This window comes from Dermacentor albipictus, chromosome 3 (assembly GCF_038994185.2).
Source record: "Dermacentor albipictus isolate Rhodes 1998 colony chromosome 3, USDA_Dalb.pri_finalv2, whole genome shotgun sequence".
Lineage (NCBI taxonomy): Eukaryota > Metazoa > Arthropoda > Arachnida > Ixodida > Ixodidae > Dermacentor > Dermacentor albipictus.
In genome coordinates, this window is record NC_091823.1 from 175,300,113 (window position 1) to 175,319,403 (window position 19,291).

The window sequence follows — 19,291 nt, forward strand, 5'->3', positions numbered from 1 at the left end:
TGGCTCAGGTTGGCATTTACCAAGGCCTACTCGTTCCGCATTGGAATGGGGAACACACCCATGTGCGACTCTTGTGCAACTATAGAAACGATTGAACATATCTTATGTCTCTGTCCTCAGTCCTACGTCGAGCGTGAAGCTCACAGCACAGCAATGAACCAGCTGGACTCTAGACCATTTACAGAAATGAAAATCCTTGGACCATGACCGCACGCGTCGATGGCTAAGAAAGACATGAAAGCGTTGTTGAAGTACATCAAGTCGACAGGTCTTCGCAACCATGTGTAGTCTTTTGCGAACCTTCGAATGTGTGCAGTGTGCTCTCTCTATCTCCTCTTCCTCTCTTTCCATCCCTATACTCGTTTCCCAGTGCAGGGCAGCAAACCGGACATGCGTCTGGTTAACCTCCCTGCCTTCCCTCCCTATTATTTCGCTCTCGCTCTTCCCCTGAAAAGGAATACAAGATGGCTACCCACGCATCATTATGGCACTGGCTGCTCGGCGCGGCCGAGGAGAATGGATTTCTCTGCGTATAATAAACAAGTTTGCGTAGCAGTATGACGCTATCGAGACCTTTCGGCACGTATCCGGCATCGCTCTGCCCCCTCTTGTTCACGGAGGATCTGTTTTAGCTACATCTTTACCGTTCCCTTGCGCGATGCCGCGACTTTCGACCGGCCACCGCGGACTTAGCAAAGGGAAGCGGACCAATCGCAGACGCCTGCACGACCCTCATAAGCCGGTTATCTACCTTCACTGCACTAGCTCTGACGCATCGAAATCCTCTCCACTTCTGCGTAGTCCTCGGCTCTTGTCAGCCAAATAGACAAGACAAACCTGTCTAGGGAGACACTGCTAATTGCACTCAAAACAAACAAAGGTGACCTCTTATAAACAAGGAAAGCGTTTGATTGGGCTGTTCAAACAACACAGCGGGTCATCATCTGATGCTTGCGCAGACGGTTAGTAAGTTTGATGTGAGGAGACTGGAATAAAATCAGAATGCAATAGTTTTATTTTATACTGCCTTTGAGCTTATTATTTATAGAAATGACAGAAATCTGCAGATATAAGCGAGGTGACCGTCGCTGTCATATGTTTCATTTATTCAGTCCGTTTGCAGACGTGCTTTAGTCAACGCGTGAAAGCTTCGGAGGAAAGAATTGTCGCTGAATGCTTTCATTTCAATTTTGTAGGCTCCCTCGGGATAAATTTCACATGCAGACCACTCTTGGGTCTCAAAACGAGCTCCGCCATGACACGGATCTTGTCTCGATGATGCAGTGAAACCAGCTTGTAGTTTCGAAGGATGTTGGCAATGACGACTTTTTCTTCCATCATGGCAAAACGTTGACCTAAAGGAAAGTAGTACACAACCATTGTAAGGCAAACGCTTCGAATCGATGCTGTAAGCATCGATATGGTTGCAATAAGAGGAGAAAAAGAAGTCCAATAAGAAGACGCGGCAATCCACGGCCGTCCCCATAACATGCTTTCTCGTGCAAGATTGCAGGCACTTATTGATTTGCTTGGGAGGCATTACCGGAATTCATTGGTTTCACACACAAACGTCCTAGACACTTCGGGTAAATCCTTAAATGTTAGTGCAAGCTACACCGGCAGCCGCAATGCAATGTTGTTCACAGCCACATCGCGGAAGTCTGAGTATTTTTTACATTATGTATTTTACTCATCCTTGTGAGCCCGTGCCAGCGTCAGCCTACATTCCAGTCAACATTCTGTTCGGTGAACTTGCGGTACACCATTCCTGGAAATTATGCACAATATAGCCTGATTAAGCATGTATTCAATTTTAGACCCATGGCAGCATGGCCCTTATTACCTAGCAGGAGAAATGCAATACATTCAAACTTTGTGGCGTTCACAAAATTGAAACTGAGGGCGTTTATGTCAGTATACCCGTTCCTTCAATCGAATGTTATCAACTACAGCTATTTTTACAAAGCTAATGCCACAATATCATTTGAAACAGCAAAATGTAGTAGCTACAGGGACGAACATTTTGGGAGAACAAACAAGAAGGTGTGCAATACCGTAGAAAACTTCATTTATGACTCCCGCTGACTGAAATGTTGATGTTTCTGTTCTTTCTTTATATAATCATATATAAATTATATAGCCTGCGTCTGACTCTTCAATAGCATTGCATATTTTCTGCCCTGGCAAGTACGCTGTTTTTGGGCACAGCAATAAACAAATCAAATCTTCGTTTCATTTATATTCCTTTTAAACAAATCGACAATTAGAGCATTTTTGCCCGCGCTACTCGATTCTTCGCCTATCCCCCTTGGTTGCTGTGCGCCATGGTTTTAGATTATCGTAATCGTCATCGTCCTCATCGTCACAATGCGGATGAAAAGAACTGTTAATCAATCGATGTTGTATTCAATAGATTGTGCAAGCACGAAGTGCTCGTTTCTTTAGCACACCATGTGGGTACGTTGTTTATTTCATCACGCTCTCCTACATGATGTGCCCAACAACATTGTGCATCATTGACTTGGCTCAGGATTGTGGTACAATGGCGCATCTAATCAATGGGGTTGTCCTTAAGGTGAATTTGTCACTGAAGAGCAAAATTGCAGAAAAGCTCACATTTTGCATTGACACCTCCCCAATGGTGTCGTTATACTTATCTGTTAGTTTCTTTGCCTTTCCTTACCTGCATGTCAGTCATCAGGCCAAAATTAAATGACTTTGGCCTCCCACTCGGGTTCTTCTCTCTCTCGTTTCGCTACAGCGAATCAAGGTTCTATGAAACGACACACCCTTCAGTTGTAACCATGCGTTCTTCACTAGCGAAGGACCTTTATATTTATTTATGTAACGACGCACGTAAATAGTTCATGCGATTATTTCATTTTTATCACTCGGTATATGTTCAAGCCAGTACGCGCGGTAAATCATATTTCGGTGCTCAAACGTTTAAAAAAATGACCCAGCCAGGCAAAATTTAAAGTATAGTTCCCCTCCTTCCAGTACAGTAGCACAATTTAATTTCATCTGCATCTACACCTTCACCTACAGCACGCTCGGTACGTCATATTTAAGTGCTTAAATGTAAAAAAAATTCAAATGCACAAAAGTTAAAAATGTTCTAGTGCAGTAGCAAGATTGAATTCAATCGAAGCACATAATAAAGTACGGACTCACCAATGCAGTTTCTTGGGCCAGCAGAGAAAGGAACGAAAGCAAAAGGGTGTCTCCCTTTCACGTTTTCAGGAAGAAACCTGTCTGGAATGAATTCTTCGGGCTTGGGGAATACTTCTGGGTCACGATGCAGGTTGTAAATGCCAACTTGGATGTCCGCGCCTTTCGGTACCTTTCGGCCAGCTGGCAAAGAAGGTGGGACTACGTCAGGCAGCGAATTCTTGTCATATAACTTCATGCAAAATTATTAAAATGATCCGACGTCAATGGCTATGATGTTGCGCTGCTCAGTTCGAGGTGACGGGTTCTATCCAGGCCACGGCGGCTACATTTCAAGGGGAGAGGAACGCAATGACAGTTCCTTAACGTACACGTTAAGGAACCACAGGTGCTCAAACTTAATCCGAAGTCTCCCGCTATGCGGCGCGTCTGATAATCAGATCGTGGTTTTCGCACGTAAAAATCCATAATTATATTATTTATTGAAATGTGTCAGCATCGCGTTATCCGTCCCCCACAGTTACATGAGCGCACATGCAGCTTCCGCTGCACATTATTATTATTATTATTATTATTATTATTATTATTATTATTATTATTAAGTTTGCATACATAGGACAATTACAGAGAGGAGAAAGAGAGCTAGCTGGCCACAGCCATGAGGAGGGGCACAACACCTGCCAGCTGTAAAAGCGAAAAGGCAGACAGAAAAAGAACAGTGAGTGAATACGAGGGAGTAAGCCGTAGGCGCGTGGAAAGTGAAGAAAAAAGGAAGATAAACAAGGTTGGATACAAACATAAGAATAAAACATGCTTATTTGTCACCCACTCATCGGGCGGCGCGTGGCTTCTTCTAAATGGTCCACAATTTAGCACAAAATTAGCCCAATATTTCAAGCTATTATTAGAACTATAGATTTTTCCCCTTCAAGGTCGATGGAAGAGCTCTGTGTGCTTGGTCACGTTCGGATGCGACGAGCGTAAAATGTCATGTCATTGATTGTAGCACCCGTTAAGCCAAGTCGATGGTAGTCTCTTTAATGGGCAGCCTGCTGCGTAGTATAGGAGAGAGAGATCAATACTAAATGACCAAGTGTTTCTGTTGCACCTCAGGAAGCAGAGGATGCACGAGTGTCAGCCCAATTGTTGGTGCAATCCCTCAGCCACAATGACATCTCATAATCGAAACTCCAGTAACATACCTCCAAGGCGGCGAGGTAAACCACGCAACGAACGCGTGGAGGGAATGGTCACCCCTATGAAAATGGTTGTTGCCTTTATGTTTCCTTTATGTTTCCTTCTTGTGCCCTATGTGACCTTTATGATTCCTTGTCCTTTGTGTGACCTCCGGGACGCCAACTTTGTGTGTACCACATGTTTACTCATCCTAACATCTACCTCGAGGAAGTGACCTTTATTATGCCTCTAGGATGTGTCCTTTATGTTTACGGCAGGATGTTAACTGGGTGTGTACTATGTGTTACCTGAGTGTACACTTGAGTGCACATGTAGGTGACATAGAGTGCACATAAGAACTGTCTGTACATTTAATACAGGCAGATATATCTGTACTGTGTGACAGCCATTGATACACTCTGCAGAGTCATTGTTAGTACTAAATCTTGCCTTATCCTTTCCTTTGCCTGAAGAAAACAACCCTTATTATAATTATTGTAGGATGTGCCCTTTGTGTTTACGGCGGGATGTTACCTAGGTGTGCACTTCAGTGCGCACGTAGGTAACATAGAGCATCAATCTATATATGGTGCATGCACTCTTTATATGTTACCTGCATGTGCACTCAAGTGCACATGTAGGTAACACACACACACATATATATGAGCACTATGTTACCTGTGTGGGCACTCTATGTTACCTGGCTGTGTACTCCCTCGAGTGCACATCCAGGTAACATAGAGTGCGCCCAGTGATTATCTTTTTACACATGCTACAGATAGGTCGTCTGCCTGAAATGTGTACTAACTTTAACTACTGGCGTATCAAAGTAAAAAAAAAAAACATGGGGGGGGGGTGCGCCTGCCTCCCACTCCCTATATATCTTGGCCGTATTGATCACCACGTGCCATCAACAGTACATACGTACATCAAAGCCTCATGCAGCGAATAATCCCTCACGAGAAATAACAATTGCGCGGCGCCTAGAGACGCGGTGGCACGACGCGCTGTGTTCGATGGCTACATGAACCGCAAAAGAGGCGGATGCTTCCGCGGCCAATCCGCCGCTTTGCTGTGAGCGTATATGATTATACAACCATTTAAGTAGCTGTTCGCGGTGTTATATTGGTTTCATGATAGCCTCATTACACATAAATATCTAATACGTACATTACGATTGTCTCCATATTACGCTCGTAAGATTTGTTTGCAGCCATCAGCGGGAAATGCAAGCGCTGCCACCTCCAAAGCTCTACTGGAGCTGCCGCTAACTTTCAGAACGCCTAGTTCGAAAGAACGTAGTGAAATTGAATATCTATAACGTTTCTGATGCTCTAAGCTGAAAAAAAAAGCTCGAACATTGGGAGACGCTGCCACTGCTCCACCTCAAACCGTGGTCTTCGAAGCACTTTTTGACATGTTGCTTTTTCTACGCTATCTTTTTTTCAGCCCTCGGCCTTGTGATGATGCCTTTTCTCTACTACTCACACAGATTATACACAAAAGTTCGGTCACTAACCAATGCAGAACCGGCGGTTGATGCTAAAAGTGCCTTTCTTTTCAAAACTGCGTGTGATTGCTGTAGCGAGATAGCAAAGTGGGCGAGTTGGTTACGATTCATCGTACCTTTAGCAACAGCGCAAAGCAACGCGTAAACAAGGAACGAACACTCCGAAGAAACAGCGCCGTGTTGTTGTGTTTCTTCCTTTTGTCCGTGTCGCTTTCGCGCTGACCACAGGTACGAGTAACTGCTGTAACGATATTAGCACGCGTAGGAGTAGGGCAGCGCGGATCCCGTAAATGCTTGCTTGGGCGTATAACTGAACAATTTATAATTGTGAGTTGGCTGAGTATGAAAGTTGTGTGCGGAGTATGGCCGTATTTGATTACGCGAGCATGCAAGCAGTACGCCTGTTTCACTTTGGCCGAAGTTCCGCTGCCGCTGCAAGCCAGCCATCGCCACCCCAAGCGATGGAACTGCACATGATGCGCGCTCATTGGCTCGTGTCCGCCGGCAAAAGATTGCGCATAGTTCCTCTAAAATATCTCCATATACTTTAAAAAAACAAGGCAGCGCACCAAGACACTTAGTAATTTGTGTTTAAATACCAGCGTTCCTTCCAGCAACGACTTTTTTAAATCTCGAAGGCCGTGCTTTTCCATGATGCACGCCCTAAAAGGAAATGTAGATCTCGGAGGCTAAATTCACTTTTTAACCGCAGCGCGGCACTGCCGTAGTGTGGCGGTTGACGGTGAGCTGGGCCACGTTGCGTACGTATGAGCGCTGAGAGTGCTCGTTGCAGTTACACGGTAATTGAATCATATTTTCGAAGTGCCTAAACGAACTGTGATCAGTATCGTGTGCATTAACCATCAGGAAACCTCCAGATTTGTGTAACGCCATTAGTTCGCCTTATGTTTCCTGTGATACACCAGTGTCTTGTGTACTACAGCGCCCGTCCGAGCTTCCTTTGTTCTCGTCTGTCCGCGTTCGCCCGTGGAATACCTGATACTGTGGCTTCGAATTGTGGTGCGTGGAAGAATGTGTTGAAAGTTGTGCTTTCGTGCGCTGGTGTTCATCGGCAATTCGACAGTGTTCGCGCCGGAAAGAGCGTCGTCGCGTGGCGCCTGCGAGACGAAGAAGCCGTTTGCTGACCACATTGAAGGTAAGCAGGTCTGACGCTTGCGCGCATTCTCGCAGCTTTTGGTTCATGTAGTAAGCTTTGTGGAACGACAACAAAACACTTTCTGAGCGTACGTTGACCATGTTGCTGTGCACATTTAGCCAAGCGTTTCACGAGGGGAGTTTCCGTGAAATGTATTATTTCTTACCACTTACTTGCTTTATGGAGTGATGTGCTACCACCCCTGATTGTTGGGACTTAATGGGCAAATATTTACGTAAACGCTGAAAGTTACTGTTTTCTCCGTAGTTTCCCGGCAGGAAATTCTTCCGTAGATATGAATTTCCGCAAGTTACGTGTGTAATGCATGTCGATGTGTCACGGGCATCGCGAGTTGGCACGCGACTGCGATGTTTGACACTTGAACAGATATTAGCTTGTGTGAAGATTACTTTATTGATAGTGTTCAGATTGAAGTCCAGCTTCGCGAGAACTTGTCTGCATTGTTTGTGTTCTTCGACGTGCTCGTGTATTTGTCTTTTATATTGTAGGGCAAATATAGACCGACATTACAACAGCGAAATTTCTTTTTAATCGAGGCATGTCAATCAGACGCTCGTTTTCATTAATATTTTCAACCGAAGAACAGGATGTGAGTTCCTGCGATTGTTAAAGACAGTGGCTTGTAGCACTGCCTTATAAGGGATGCGATTTTCTTGCGATGCTTTGCGCTCGATGTTTGCCACTGTTATAACCCACCTTCCACGGCTGGCTGTTATAGTTAATAACGATAGCGGAATGTCGGTCAGATCAATGAGCAAAAGGAGTAGCATCGAAAAAGGGATCGCTACAAAATCGCGGTCTAGGTTTTAGACCCTTCGTAATCGATTGTTCATTTGATTTACTAGATATTTAAGTTTTGGTGATAATTTCCCAGGTAGTCTGATGTTTGCGGCTGGTTTTATTCCCGCCTGAATTTTACCATATAACAGTGTAACGACTTGAGATATAACTACGAGACATCTGTACAAGCAGGCACACAAAGATTTGTTGGCCAGTTGCCTACTCCTATAGGTCATGTACTACTTAGCAGCTGCTGCAGAAATGTTTAAAAGAATTTGTGAGCAATTTAATACCTGAGTGGACTGGCAGCTCAGTCTCTTTCAAACAACAATTAGTTAAAAGCTTCTGTGTTGCCCTGATGTTATTATGATCTGTTTTTGACTGCTCCACATTTCTTAGCTGTGTGCATACAGGCCAGGCTGTTCTTGCTTATATGAATATTTTTGAATAAGTGAAAAAGATTGGCTTTTGTTTTGTTTTTCAGGTGCCTTGTGAGCTCTCACCCAAGCACCACATTCCAGAGGTCTGCTGTGAGCAGACCTGGCAAATTGAAGTAACATCCAGATAGTCCAATAAACTGTTCGTAGTTTCAGACAAACCTTTGCAAAATATAGTCAAAACTTTCTTTTAAAGGTGCAAGCACTGATCCAAACATTACATTTTATATTAATCACAAAGACATAACTACAACAGCAGCACTGCAGTGAGGAATGTACAGTGGTACTCCAAGTATTATACTAAAATAATCTATGAAGTCTAATTAGTTTGTAATTTTAGAACAAATTGGCGTAAATTTCTGTGCCATAGCAGAGTTTCAATCCGTGCGCTGCATCATGTAGGGAACAGTAACCTGACAATGAAAACCAATGCAAAACTTTTTAACTCAGGAAAAATTTATAAATATAAGATGTGTACACGGAACTCTTCATCTATGCATGTCTACGTAAAATACAGGATTATTCACTGCGGCCACATAAAGGATGCATAAAGGTAGGATACACGAAGGAAACATAAAAGCAGTGGCCAAATTTCAACATGGAGGAAACCTAAAGTACGGTAACATAAGGGATACATAAAGGGAGGACACACGAAGGAAACATAAAAGCAGTGGCCAAATTTCAACATGGAGGAAACATAAAGGACATTTCCTCATGTGAACTGCGGGAAACATACAGTAAACATAAAGGACATAACCATTTTCATAAGGGCATGCTGAAGCCCGCTCATTAAGGCAAGTGGTGCCGGATCCACATGCACCATGACATCTCATAATCTAAGCTCCAGTATACCATAGCTGCAAGGCGGCGAGGTAAACCACGCCAACGAACACGTAGAGGAAATGATCATGCTGAAGCCCCCTTATTAAGGCAGGTGGTGGCGGATCAGCCAATACGTTTGTACTCGAGACCCCGCATTCAGGGGCGGCATCGCGCCTCGCAAGTATGCTAAGCTCTCTATTGCCACACCAGTTAATGGACAATAGAGGCGAGATGACACCGTCAGTGACGCCACTGCCGTGATATCCCGGGTGTGACAGCGCATGCGCGGACAGGGTGGCCCAGGACACCGAGTGCGCTTGGCCAACGTCACGTAGATTAATGGAGGTGTACTTTTAGCTGCTGTTGTTCGGGCCCGCGCGGCCGACAGTACACGCGCCCAGTACCAACCGTGCGTTGCAGGTCACGTGATCTGCTGCCAGTGCCGGGGCCCCATTTCCGCCGCTTAACCTTGCTCTGCATCTGTCAGCCCCCCCCCCTTCCCTCCGGCAAGCTCAGTTGGCAGAGGGAACGAGAAGGAAAGCGCTTAGTCAAGGGTTAAATCCGCGGACCTGGGTGCTGCCGCTCGCCAGGACACGAGGCTTTCTTGCTGAGAGACCAGTGTCCTAGCTTTATTCTACCCTCTGGCAGATGACAACTTGAGTTCTCATGACACTTTCTTCACTTTTCGGCATTCCACATTACTGGTTGGCCATGTCAAATAAGTGTACTTGCTCAAGATTAGCTTTAAAACACAGTGCAAGCATTGTAGATAGAAACGTCCTGAACAACGTTTATGGAACCTTGGTTTTACAAACGTTGAAACAGACGCCGACAAATAGCATGTGCCTCAAAGAATGGTAATTGTACTTGTGTATTTCTGGACATACGGCCCTCAGCGTGCTTCCGCACTTGAAATTTACTGTTTTTGTTCAGTAATAATGCTTCTTTGTACTTCTTTGTGCTTCTTTGTATATATACGATAGTACTGTATTACTAAAGCTTGCTGCTACACTCTCAAAGAAGCTTGCACCCTTTGGGGGTTATCCTGTCCCACAACCATAATCGCCATCTGTCTTGCCCGCAGTTTTTATTTTGAACGCTTCGAGCCCTGTACTTCCAAATGACGAACCGCTTGCGCGTTATCAGCGTGACACAGCATTCTCGATAGGAAAGAGAGTGCCGAGCTTCCAAGAAAAAAAAAAAACGCAAGTGAGGCAGTCGACGATTATTGTTGTGGGTGAAATATACACCCCATCGGGTACAACCGTTTTAAGAGTGTAGCACTTACATCTATTTTACAGTGAAAGCGCGCGATGAGTAGCCGAAGCTATCTGATACTGACATTCCTGTAATATATTAAAGAAAGAACATAGTCTGATAGGCTACTTTAGCAAAAGTACGCTGCAGCAAAGATTTAAAAAACTGCTAGAATGCAGTGACTGATTTCCCTTTCACTGTTAGTGCAAACAAACGAACAGCGGGTGAGAAAGGGAAACTGCCAGCGAGAGTCATAGTTTCAAAAAGGAGACCTGTTTTCGTCATGACCACTGGCGAAATCGCCAATATCTCCTAAATATCAAGTGTTAAAAAAGAAAACATCTATCTTCCTGTGAACCCTTTCAGATACATTTTCAAAATCCCGCGTGATCTTGAAAAACGAAAAAGATCGAGCACTCCGGTAAACACTGACATGACTTTATTGTCACCTGAAGAACTTCTGACAACTCCTGAAAAACACTAAGAGGCTCCCTCCCAATCTGAAGAACCACATAGTGCTTGCAAGCAGCAGCAGGCAGATGCGTCCTGTCCTCTGCGACGTTCATTTCCATGTAGGACATGCAAGACACCCGCCGTAAGCAAGTCCTCCGCGAGGTGCCCTTTCGTCAGTTTGCCTTTGCAAGCTGAGGAAAGGGCTCTTGAAATACTTTTCAAGTGGATACGTCTTGCAAGCTCATCGGCTACAATTCGTAAATTGCAATATGTGCCATAGAGTAATTAACTAAGCAGTTAATCAGTGATTTTTAATTAGTCGAATATGTGTTGTGATTTCTTGGGCTAGTAATGTCCGTCTCTACGAATAATCCAGCTCTATGACAATAATTAAGCCCTATCTGCACCAGGCGATCTTTCAAAATTCCATAAAATTTAAACTTGATAACCCTGTCTAATTCACATGTATTGAAACGTAGCGCTACATCAGTATAAAAGCTCAGGTATTTGAACGAAGAGTTGCCTAGTATATACTACAAACATTTCCTGATTATAACTCGAATATGTCTTTTTTTACACTCGACGAAGTGAGCAAAGGCTTTCGAGGTTGCATGGACAACCATAGCGCAGCACGCAGGGGCTGATGCAGCAACGACAAAGTTATGCCTAGATTTACTTCGCTCTTTTAAAACATTAAGTCGTCATTTGGTGTGTGTTCTGATTTTCATGAGGGAAGAGGCGTCACGGCCACTCATTGCTTCATGTCACGTCATCTTATGTAGGGTTGTGTCTTATGTTATTTTTGTGCTTTCCTCATCCCTTTATTTACCAATCTGTAAATTCTTTTCCCTGAAGTAAACTGGCTTCGTTGACATTGATATCTTTAATGACTGTATGTTTGATGGAACATAAATGTAACTTTCTTGTTCGTTTCAGCAAGAGAACGGTTGGATTTCTATTTGCGACATTAGCTGTATATTTATTGTTTTTCACAATGCTCATCGCAATGCCGGTGCTTCCTACAAGGCCAGCCTGGCCTCTACACTAACAGAGCACTCACTCACACTCGCACGCTTAAATTCTATCCTTAAGAAAAGGCACATCATAGCATAGTTCTATGGGCACACAGTGACCTGCAATGGGCGTCTAAAAATTCTGCTTTGAGAAAAATAGGGAAAAACTTTACCGATCATGACGTCTTGCTCGCACGTTCTGGTGATGAATGGAACTGATGGATACAATCGTTGGGACTCCTGTAAGTGAAAACAAAACACTTGCAAAACAAAGTGCGCATAGCTTTATACACATAAAATTTCATATCAATTGACCCGATCGAACATAGGCCAACATCGGAAGCGAAGCAAAGTATAAAGCATTTGCAGACACTCAAACTGTCTGTAATGATGCAAATATTATCCAAATGTAAAAATTAAAAAATACGCGAATGTACACGTTCTGGACGTGTTGCACCAATGCGCAGCCATACTTTCTTTTCGGCTGATAAGACTGGCTTTACTCTTTATGTTTTGCCCCTTTACTGAACCCCCGTAGACTCAAGGCTGCAGGCGAGAGCGAATGACCGCTCCCTCCGTTCCGTCCCTGTAAGTGGGACAGCGACGTCACTTAGACGTGTCAAGTGATGTGTTTCAGACCACCAAGAAGACATCGGATTCTGGAATCTCAGGACGAAACACGCGAAATGGCCAGTGTCTCCCCGCTGCGCCTAGAGACAACACCACTTTTTGGCTGGGTGAAGCACTGAACGTTTTGAGTGGTAACTTTCTTTTAATCTACTCAGTGCAATCGTTGTTCGTTTTAAATGTTCAGTTGCGCTCGACCTTTATCTAGTAGTATAAGGAACGCTTAAATCCCGTCAAATGCGAAGGCTAGGCCAGCATTGTAAAGAAACGTCGAGGCGGCGATTTCAAACGTGATGTAAAGGTTGGAGCTACCAGGGAAGCACCGTCTCTCAGCAAGCGGGAGTTTAAAGATAGTGCTGGCTTTCTTTTTTATTTTAGCACCTGAAGCTTGACCTAAATAACTTTATTCGTTTATTAGACAGTCAAGGGGCTGAACTGATGCACTGTGCGCGTAGTCTGTGAATATATTCTGCTTCAAATAACTCACGCGCGCCCAATTTTATTTCTGCTGGTGATTTCCAATTTTCATATGCAATAAAGAACTAAATTCTGTTAGGTGAAGCATCAGCTCCTCATAGCGAATAGTTGTGCACAAGCGCAATGCACATTTTGTCATTGTGAAACATCGTTCCAGAACACAATTGAACTCGGACGAGAAGAGAAGGACAACACGAACGCCGGACTTCAGCTGAATTTTATTCACGCAGAACAGGGCTTTATGAACACTGGGGGAGGGGGAGAGGAGGGGGGGGCGCCGTTAGTGCACCGGACCACCCAAAAATATTTTCTTGGTACAGGCGATAATCATCAGAGGCGTCGAAACTGTTACGACTTTGAGGTGGTCCCGTAGCGCTCGTCACACGTTTCGTCACAGAGCGTTGGTAGCGAAGACTCCGAGTCAGGCGTTGGTGAGAATAACGAAAGGGAATTTATACACTATATACAGGTCATTATACAGGACAAGATCGGATCGGCACGGGGGCCGAGAGCTCACAGCAAACGCGACTGTTCCCGCACGGCGACGTCCGGCGAGACTGCAACGCGTGACACATCTCACTCCATTCGAGAGCGGCACTGGGCTCACGGTGGATCGGTGGATCCGGTTCTCCCGGCGGCGGCGTCAGGGCTTATAAACCCCGAGAAACGATTGTCACTCAAACGGCCCAATACAAAGCCAGCACTCGACGGTCGTCCGAGTGGTCCAACCAGCGACCGCGCTGGCCACCCGGTTCAAAGTTGCCGCGCGCGGTGATCTCCAGGCAAAAGGAAATACGGCGCCAGGCTGTCTAGCACTTTGTTGCACGTTTGGACATGTCGCTTGCCGATGCTTCTCCTCAGGACGCCGCTGCCTGACGGCTCAGCATCTTGACTTGTCAAGGGAGAATTAGGGCGCTGTGCCTTTCGGCGCAGCCCCGGGTTTGTCCAAAGGGCGTTGCAGGATAAATTCTGCATCTTGTAGATTCGGAATCCCGGCTGGTGGTAATGGCACAACAGCATCCCCGCCATCAGATAAGGCGCCGGGAAGTAGAGCTGCCTCCACGTGGCTCGGATGCCAGGCGCGCACGTTCGTCAGGCTCGTCCAAGTTCACGTCCAGTGTCTGGACGCGAGGTAACTTCACGTGCCCAGGTTCCGCTCGCCAGGACAGGAGCTCTGCTCACCGCGTTGTCGCCAAGGCACCTCGACCAGCTCCGCTCAGGTCGTTCCGAAGCTCTTGCTTCTCGCCACTGGTCCCGGTTGGTCGTTCTGCAGCTTGCAAAACCGACCGGCAAAAGGCAACACCCAACACGAACAAGTGCCCTCTGTCTCCTGTCGAACACCAGACAAGGCCGTAATCCAAATCAACCTAACTAAATTGCTATCCCCCTTTTTGCTCCCGCTGCAACAAGAGGCATGTGTACGATCTGGTACGCAAAGCTCAAACAACCATTTTTCAAAGTAACAACACACCAAAATATCAGGAACAACTAATAATCCACAATAATAATGACAAATATAATGGTCCCCTTGAAATCACTTGGACCAAAAACATACTACTGAGGAAGCAAGTGAGGTCATTCATTTTTTTCGGTGATATTTTCGAGGAGTGAGAAGCTGCTTATATTTGCGACCCTGCTTATCCGTGTAGCGGCGGTACAATAAGGCAGATTCCTCGTAAAATGGGACCCTCTTTTTTTCACTCCCCGTTTGACGCTCTTCCTCAGATCGGCTATTGAACAGTCTTCATGTTGCTCGTGAATCAGAGTTTCCCTTTCAACTGCAGCCTGGTCCTGCCAGCTGGCGGAAACCGGAGCGAGTGTGGAGCCCGCGTCGCCTAACTGCGGTGTCGCGTCGCTATAGCGGCTAGCCCTGCACGTGTCACTCCCACTCATTTCCAGGACACGCTCGCCCAGGCCAGCCTCCGAGCTCTGCCTCTCCCGCGCCTGCTCGCCGCTCAAGTTACCTTGATCGGTCCGTGTGCCGCACCGCTGTTCGCTCACCGACGCAAAGTCAAGTTCCCTCGACAGCGGGCGCGCTTTGGATCGCGTGAGGGCCATGTAGGCCACGTCGGCAAAGAATGATTTGCTCTGCTCCTTCAGCAGCTGCTCCGAGCTATTTGAGAAGAGGTAGGGAAAGTGCTCCGGGAGGGCGGCAGACACAGCGGCTTCTGTGTTAAGTTTCCCAAACTCTCCTTCAATGATAACCGTTGCGATCGGTAAACAGACACTCTCAACCTCGGCCACTTGCCGTATCCTAGTGCACTCTCCCGTAAAATCACTCGAGGAGACGAAAGACGGGCGTTTAACGTCCATAGTTGCTGCAGAGTCCCGAAGTGCTCGGCACTTCTTACCGTTTACCTTAATTTCCTGCATATACGGCTCCAATAGTCGTATGTTTTTGTGAGTTTCCTGTATTGTTGCAAAAGCAATTTTCTCTTGGCAGCTCGCAGCGATGTGCCCTTGCTTTTTGCAATTGTAGCAGGTTAACGGTTTCCATTTTTCAAAAGAACGCGTCGTATCGTCTCGCTGTTTTGTTGCAAAAGCAATTTTCTCTGGGCAGTTCGCAGCGATGTGCCCTTGCTTTTTGCAATTGCAGCAAGTTAATGGCTTCCGTTTTTCGGGCTTCCCGGAAAACCCATCTCTCCTTCTGCTTTTTCTACGCACACTGCCTTGCTGTGCAAGCTGCGGCGTGTGTAATACTCTTTCGCTAACTCTGCTGCCTTGTGTAGCTTAACCTCCTTTAGCCTATCTTGCAGCCAGAGCCTGACATCCTCATCGATGCAACGGTAGAGCTGCTCCAACGCGATGCATTTGACGATTTTGTCGGGGTCGTCGTAAACCTCTTCGCCCTTCAGCCATTCCACCAGGTCGGCTTTTAGACGAAACGCGAAGTCAACATTCGACTCCCTGCCCTTTTTTGCATACCGGAACCTCTGCGGGAAAGCTTCGGGCGACAATTTGTACTTCCGCAGTAGCGCTTCCTTCACATCCCTGTAGCTCTCAAACGCCTCTTTCGATAAGCAAGTTATTACGTCTGATGCCTCCCCAGGAAGCAAGGCTAACAGATTCTGTGCCCAGAGGGATCGCTCAATGCTATTCCGTTCGCACACGTGCTCAAATTTCACGAGGTATTTGGCCATATCCTCTCCGATGACAAAGGGTGGAAGTTGATCGCGTATTATTGGAACGTTAGAAGTGAGACTAGGCGCCGGCGCGCTATTTCGGGTCTCCAACTCTTTCATTTTCAGCTCGTGCTCACGACTCTCCTTCTCTCTCCTTTCCTCGCGACGTTCCTTTTCTCTCCTTTCCTCCTTTTCCTCCTCGCGACGTTCCTTTTCTGCCTGCCACTAACGACGTTCCTTTTCTGCCTGCCGCTCCCGATGTACATTGACATCCGCCCAGGCCTCTTCGGCTTCCTCAGCCGTTACGTCCCCAGTCCTCATGACCTCAAGGATCGCATTCATTCTTTTGGTTGAGCCCAACTCAATGCCCAACTCCTCACAAATTTGGAGAAATTCCTTGACCTTGTACTTCTCCATCGTTCACACTGTCCTCCTGCTGTTTACCCTTTCTGAATATAGCTTCCATACGCTACTATAACGCTACTAGTAAGACATCCGCAAGTATTTCACACACTGCCCTGTTTACCCCCTCAGCATCCCCTGGTTTTCAAAACACTCTCACTAGGCTTGAAACACACAAGGTTAACACAATGCAACATCAAATCCTTCCCTAAGCTACTATAACCTGTGTCAGAGAAAGTCTGGTGTTTGAGGTAAACTTCAGGCACTCACCACGCCGAGGTAGCCGATGCCGGTCAATCCCGTAGCTGCCATCCACTGTTACAGCTTTGAGGTGGTCCCGTAGCGCTCGTCACCCGTTTCGTGACAGAGCGTTGGTAGCGAAGACTCCGAGTCAGGCGTCAGTGAGAATAACGAAAGGGAATTTATACACTATATACAGGTCTTTATACCGGACAAGATCGGATCGGCACGGGGGCCGAGAGCGACAGCAAACGCGACTGTTCCCGCACGGCGACGTCCGGCGAGACTGCAACGTGTGACACGTCTCACTCCACTCGAGAGCGGCACTGGGCTCCCGGTGGATCGGTGGATCCGGTTCTCCCGGCGGCGGCGTCGGGGCTCATAAAGCCCCGAGAAACGATTGTCACTCAAACGGCCCCATACAAAGCCAGCACTCGACGGTCGTCCGAGAGGTCCAACCAGCGACTGCGCTGGCCACCCGGTTCAGTGATGCCGCGCGCGGGGATCGCCAGGCAAAAGGAAATACGGCGCCGGGCTGTCTAGCACTGTGTGGCACGTTTGGACATGTCGCTTGCCGATGCTTATCCTCAGGACGCCGCTGCCTGACGGCTCAGCATCTTGACTTGTCAAGGGAGAATTAGGGCGCTGTGCCTTTCGGCGCAGCCCCGGGTTTGTCCAAAGGGCGTTGCAGGATAAATTCTGCATCTTGTAGATTCGGAATCCGGGCTGGTGGTAATGGCACAACAAAACCAAAAGAAAAAATGAAAAGAATAAAAAATGAAAGTAAGAAAGTGAAAAAGCAACTCTTTTCCACATCACACAAGTACAATCTTGCTCATCTCCCGCCCTACCTAGCTGATTCGACACAGACGTTTGCCCTGAGATAATCAAGTTTTTTTCCCCGAGCACAACAGGAGCACTGACGCAGTATTCGTTTTCATTAGAGATACAAATGGCTTCAAAAATTTTCCGGCTTTCTGAGTGCTAAATTCGCGCAGCACACGTGTTCGTTCAAAAAACGCCTTGCATGCTGGCTTGTGCGAGTAATGGCAAATGTCGTCGGCTAAATGACAGGCGCCACCTAGTGACGTATCATTCCTGCGATGCTCTAGCAGGCGTTCATTCAGACAGCGCCCGGTTTAGCCAATATACCCTTTCCCACCGGCGAGGGGAATACTATACACAACACCAACTTCACATTTAAGAAAAGCTTTGATGTGCTTTATTTTGCAGGCTGGCTTCTTGTTGGATTAGTTCACTAGGCGACACATTCGTCCCAGCTTTTCCGGTGCTGAGAACACTACACGTACCCCGCACCTGTCTCCAACCTTCTTGAGGCGGTGAGAAACCTGCTGCCAATAGGGCAATAGACAGGGCGCTGTGGCGGGCGTGCGTCTTTTTTCAGCCTGCGCCTCCCACCAACCTTTACCTCAAGAATCTGGCTCTCTACAACCAAGGCCATGATTTAGACGCCTTAAGGCTGTTTCACATGCTGCGACTGCAACGACTAAAATCGGTGCTGTCGCACGCGTCGCAATGAGATTTTTAGAGGGTTCATTTGACATGATTGCGATTTCAACAATGCGACTGGTGCGACGCCCAGGGTTGCTTACTGCCAGGTTTCGTGGCACACGCTGCATAATTCTTTTATTGTAATGAATAAAATGTTTACACTATAATATTACTGACTTCTCTAGATTAGAAGCAAATAATATGTACGTTTACTAATTTAAAAACGTTAGTCTTGGAGTGCGCGACGGCGGTTTCTGTAGTTCAGTGCGACATCGCGCACGTAAACAGCTGTTCGCAGGTGGTTCAGCGGTTCTTTATTCTACGGTTCAGCGCTGTGTGTTGTCTTATTTACCTTATATGACCGTTTCGTTCTGCCTGCGCTACAACAATCTACAAGACGACCTATCGACAAGTTCATATAGCTACCCTCACCATATATGCAGCATTCGGAATTCGGCTGCCACGAAGTCGCGTCAGCCCAACAAGATCCTCGCGCTACCCGTGCTTGGCGTCAGCTTCTGGAGAAATGATGCGTGTATATTGCCTGTGATTGCGCATATGTGGTGCCTGCTCCTAGCCACATTCTTGCGCCAAACTCAACAAGGAGCACCAACCCGAACGCCCGCGTGTGCCCCTGAACGAAGCCTCAAATGATCTGTGTGATTACGACGTGGAATGAAAATCGTGTGGTGAAATTCAACCTTAGCGCTAGCCTGGTTCGTCCATCGCCGTGCTTGCGCTGCGAATATATATATCGGAGCCCTCTCTAAATATTTCTAAAGGCGCAAAAGCCGACGCATCAAATGTTTCGAGCAGTTACCGTCACTTTTGTAGAAACATGTACGCTGTAACACAGCATTCTAAAAGACACGCTTCTCATCCACTTTGTTGTCCTGTGTCTTGCGCTGGTAGTATACTCGGAACTTCTAACAAGAAGACCACGTCACTACGCGCTGTCCATAAAGCAGGATCGTGGGCCCACGGTACGCGCACTTGCCGTAGGGTTTTTCAGCTTTCTGTTCAGCCTCGCACGCCTCTCACGGTTAGCCTGTTTTGTGGAAATAATAATTATTATTATATTAATAATGTTATTAGATAATATAGTTTCTTCTCTG

General features: G+C 46.5%; 1 protein-coding gene across 2 annotated transcripts in view; it reads right to left on the reverse strand.

The window, feature by feature from the left end:
• Nucleotides 1-992: 992 nt before the first annotated feature.
• LOC135902107 (cytochrome P450 4c3-like) overlaps nt 993-19,291 on the reverse strand; it is an 81,077-nt gene continuing 62,778 nt past the window's right edge. For both annotated transcript variants that reach the window (XM_065432017.1, XM_065432016.1), the window contains 3 exons: nt 11,970-12,036; nt 3,175-3,354; nt 993-1,355 (listed from right to left, as the gene is read on the reverse strand). In XM_065432017.1, the coding sequence (XP_065288089.1) occupies nt 1,180-1,355; nt 3,175-3,354; nt 11,970-12,036 (423 nt within the window). In that variant the 3' untranslated portion in view covers nt 993-1,179. The remainder of the gene's footprint in view (nt 1,356-3,174; nt 3,355-11,969; nt 12,037-19,291) is intronic.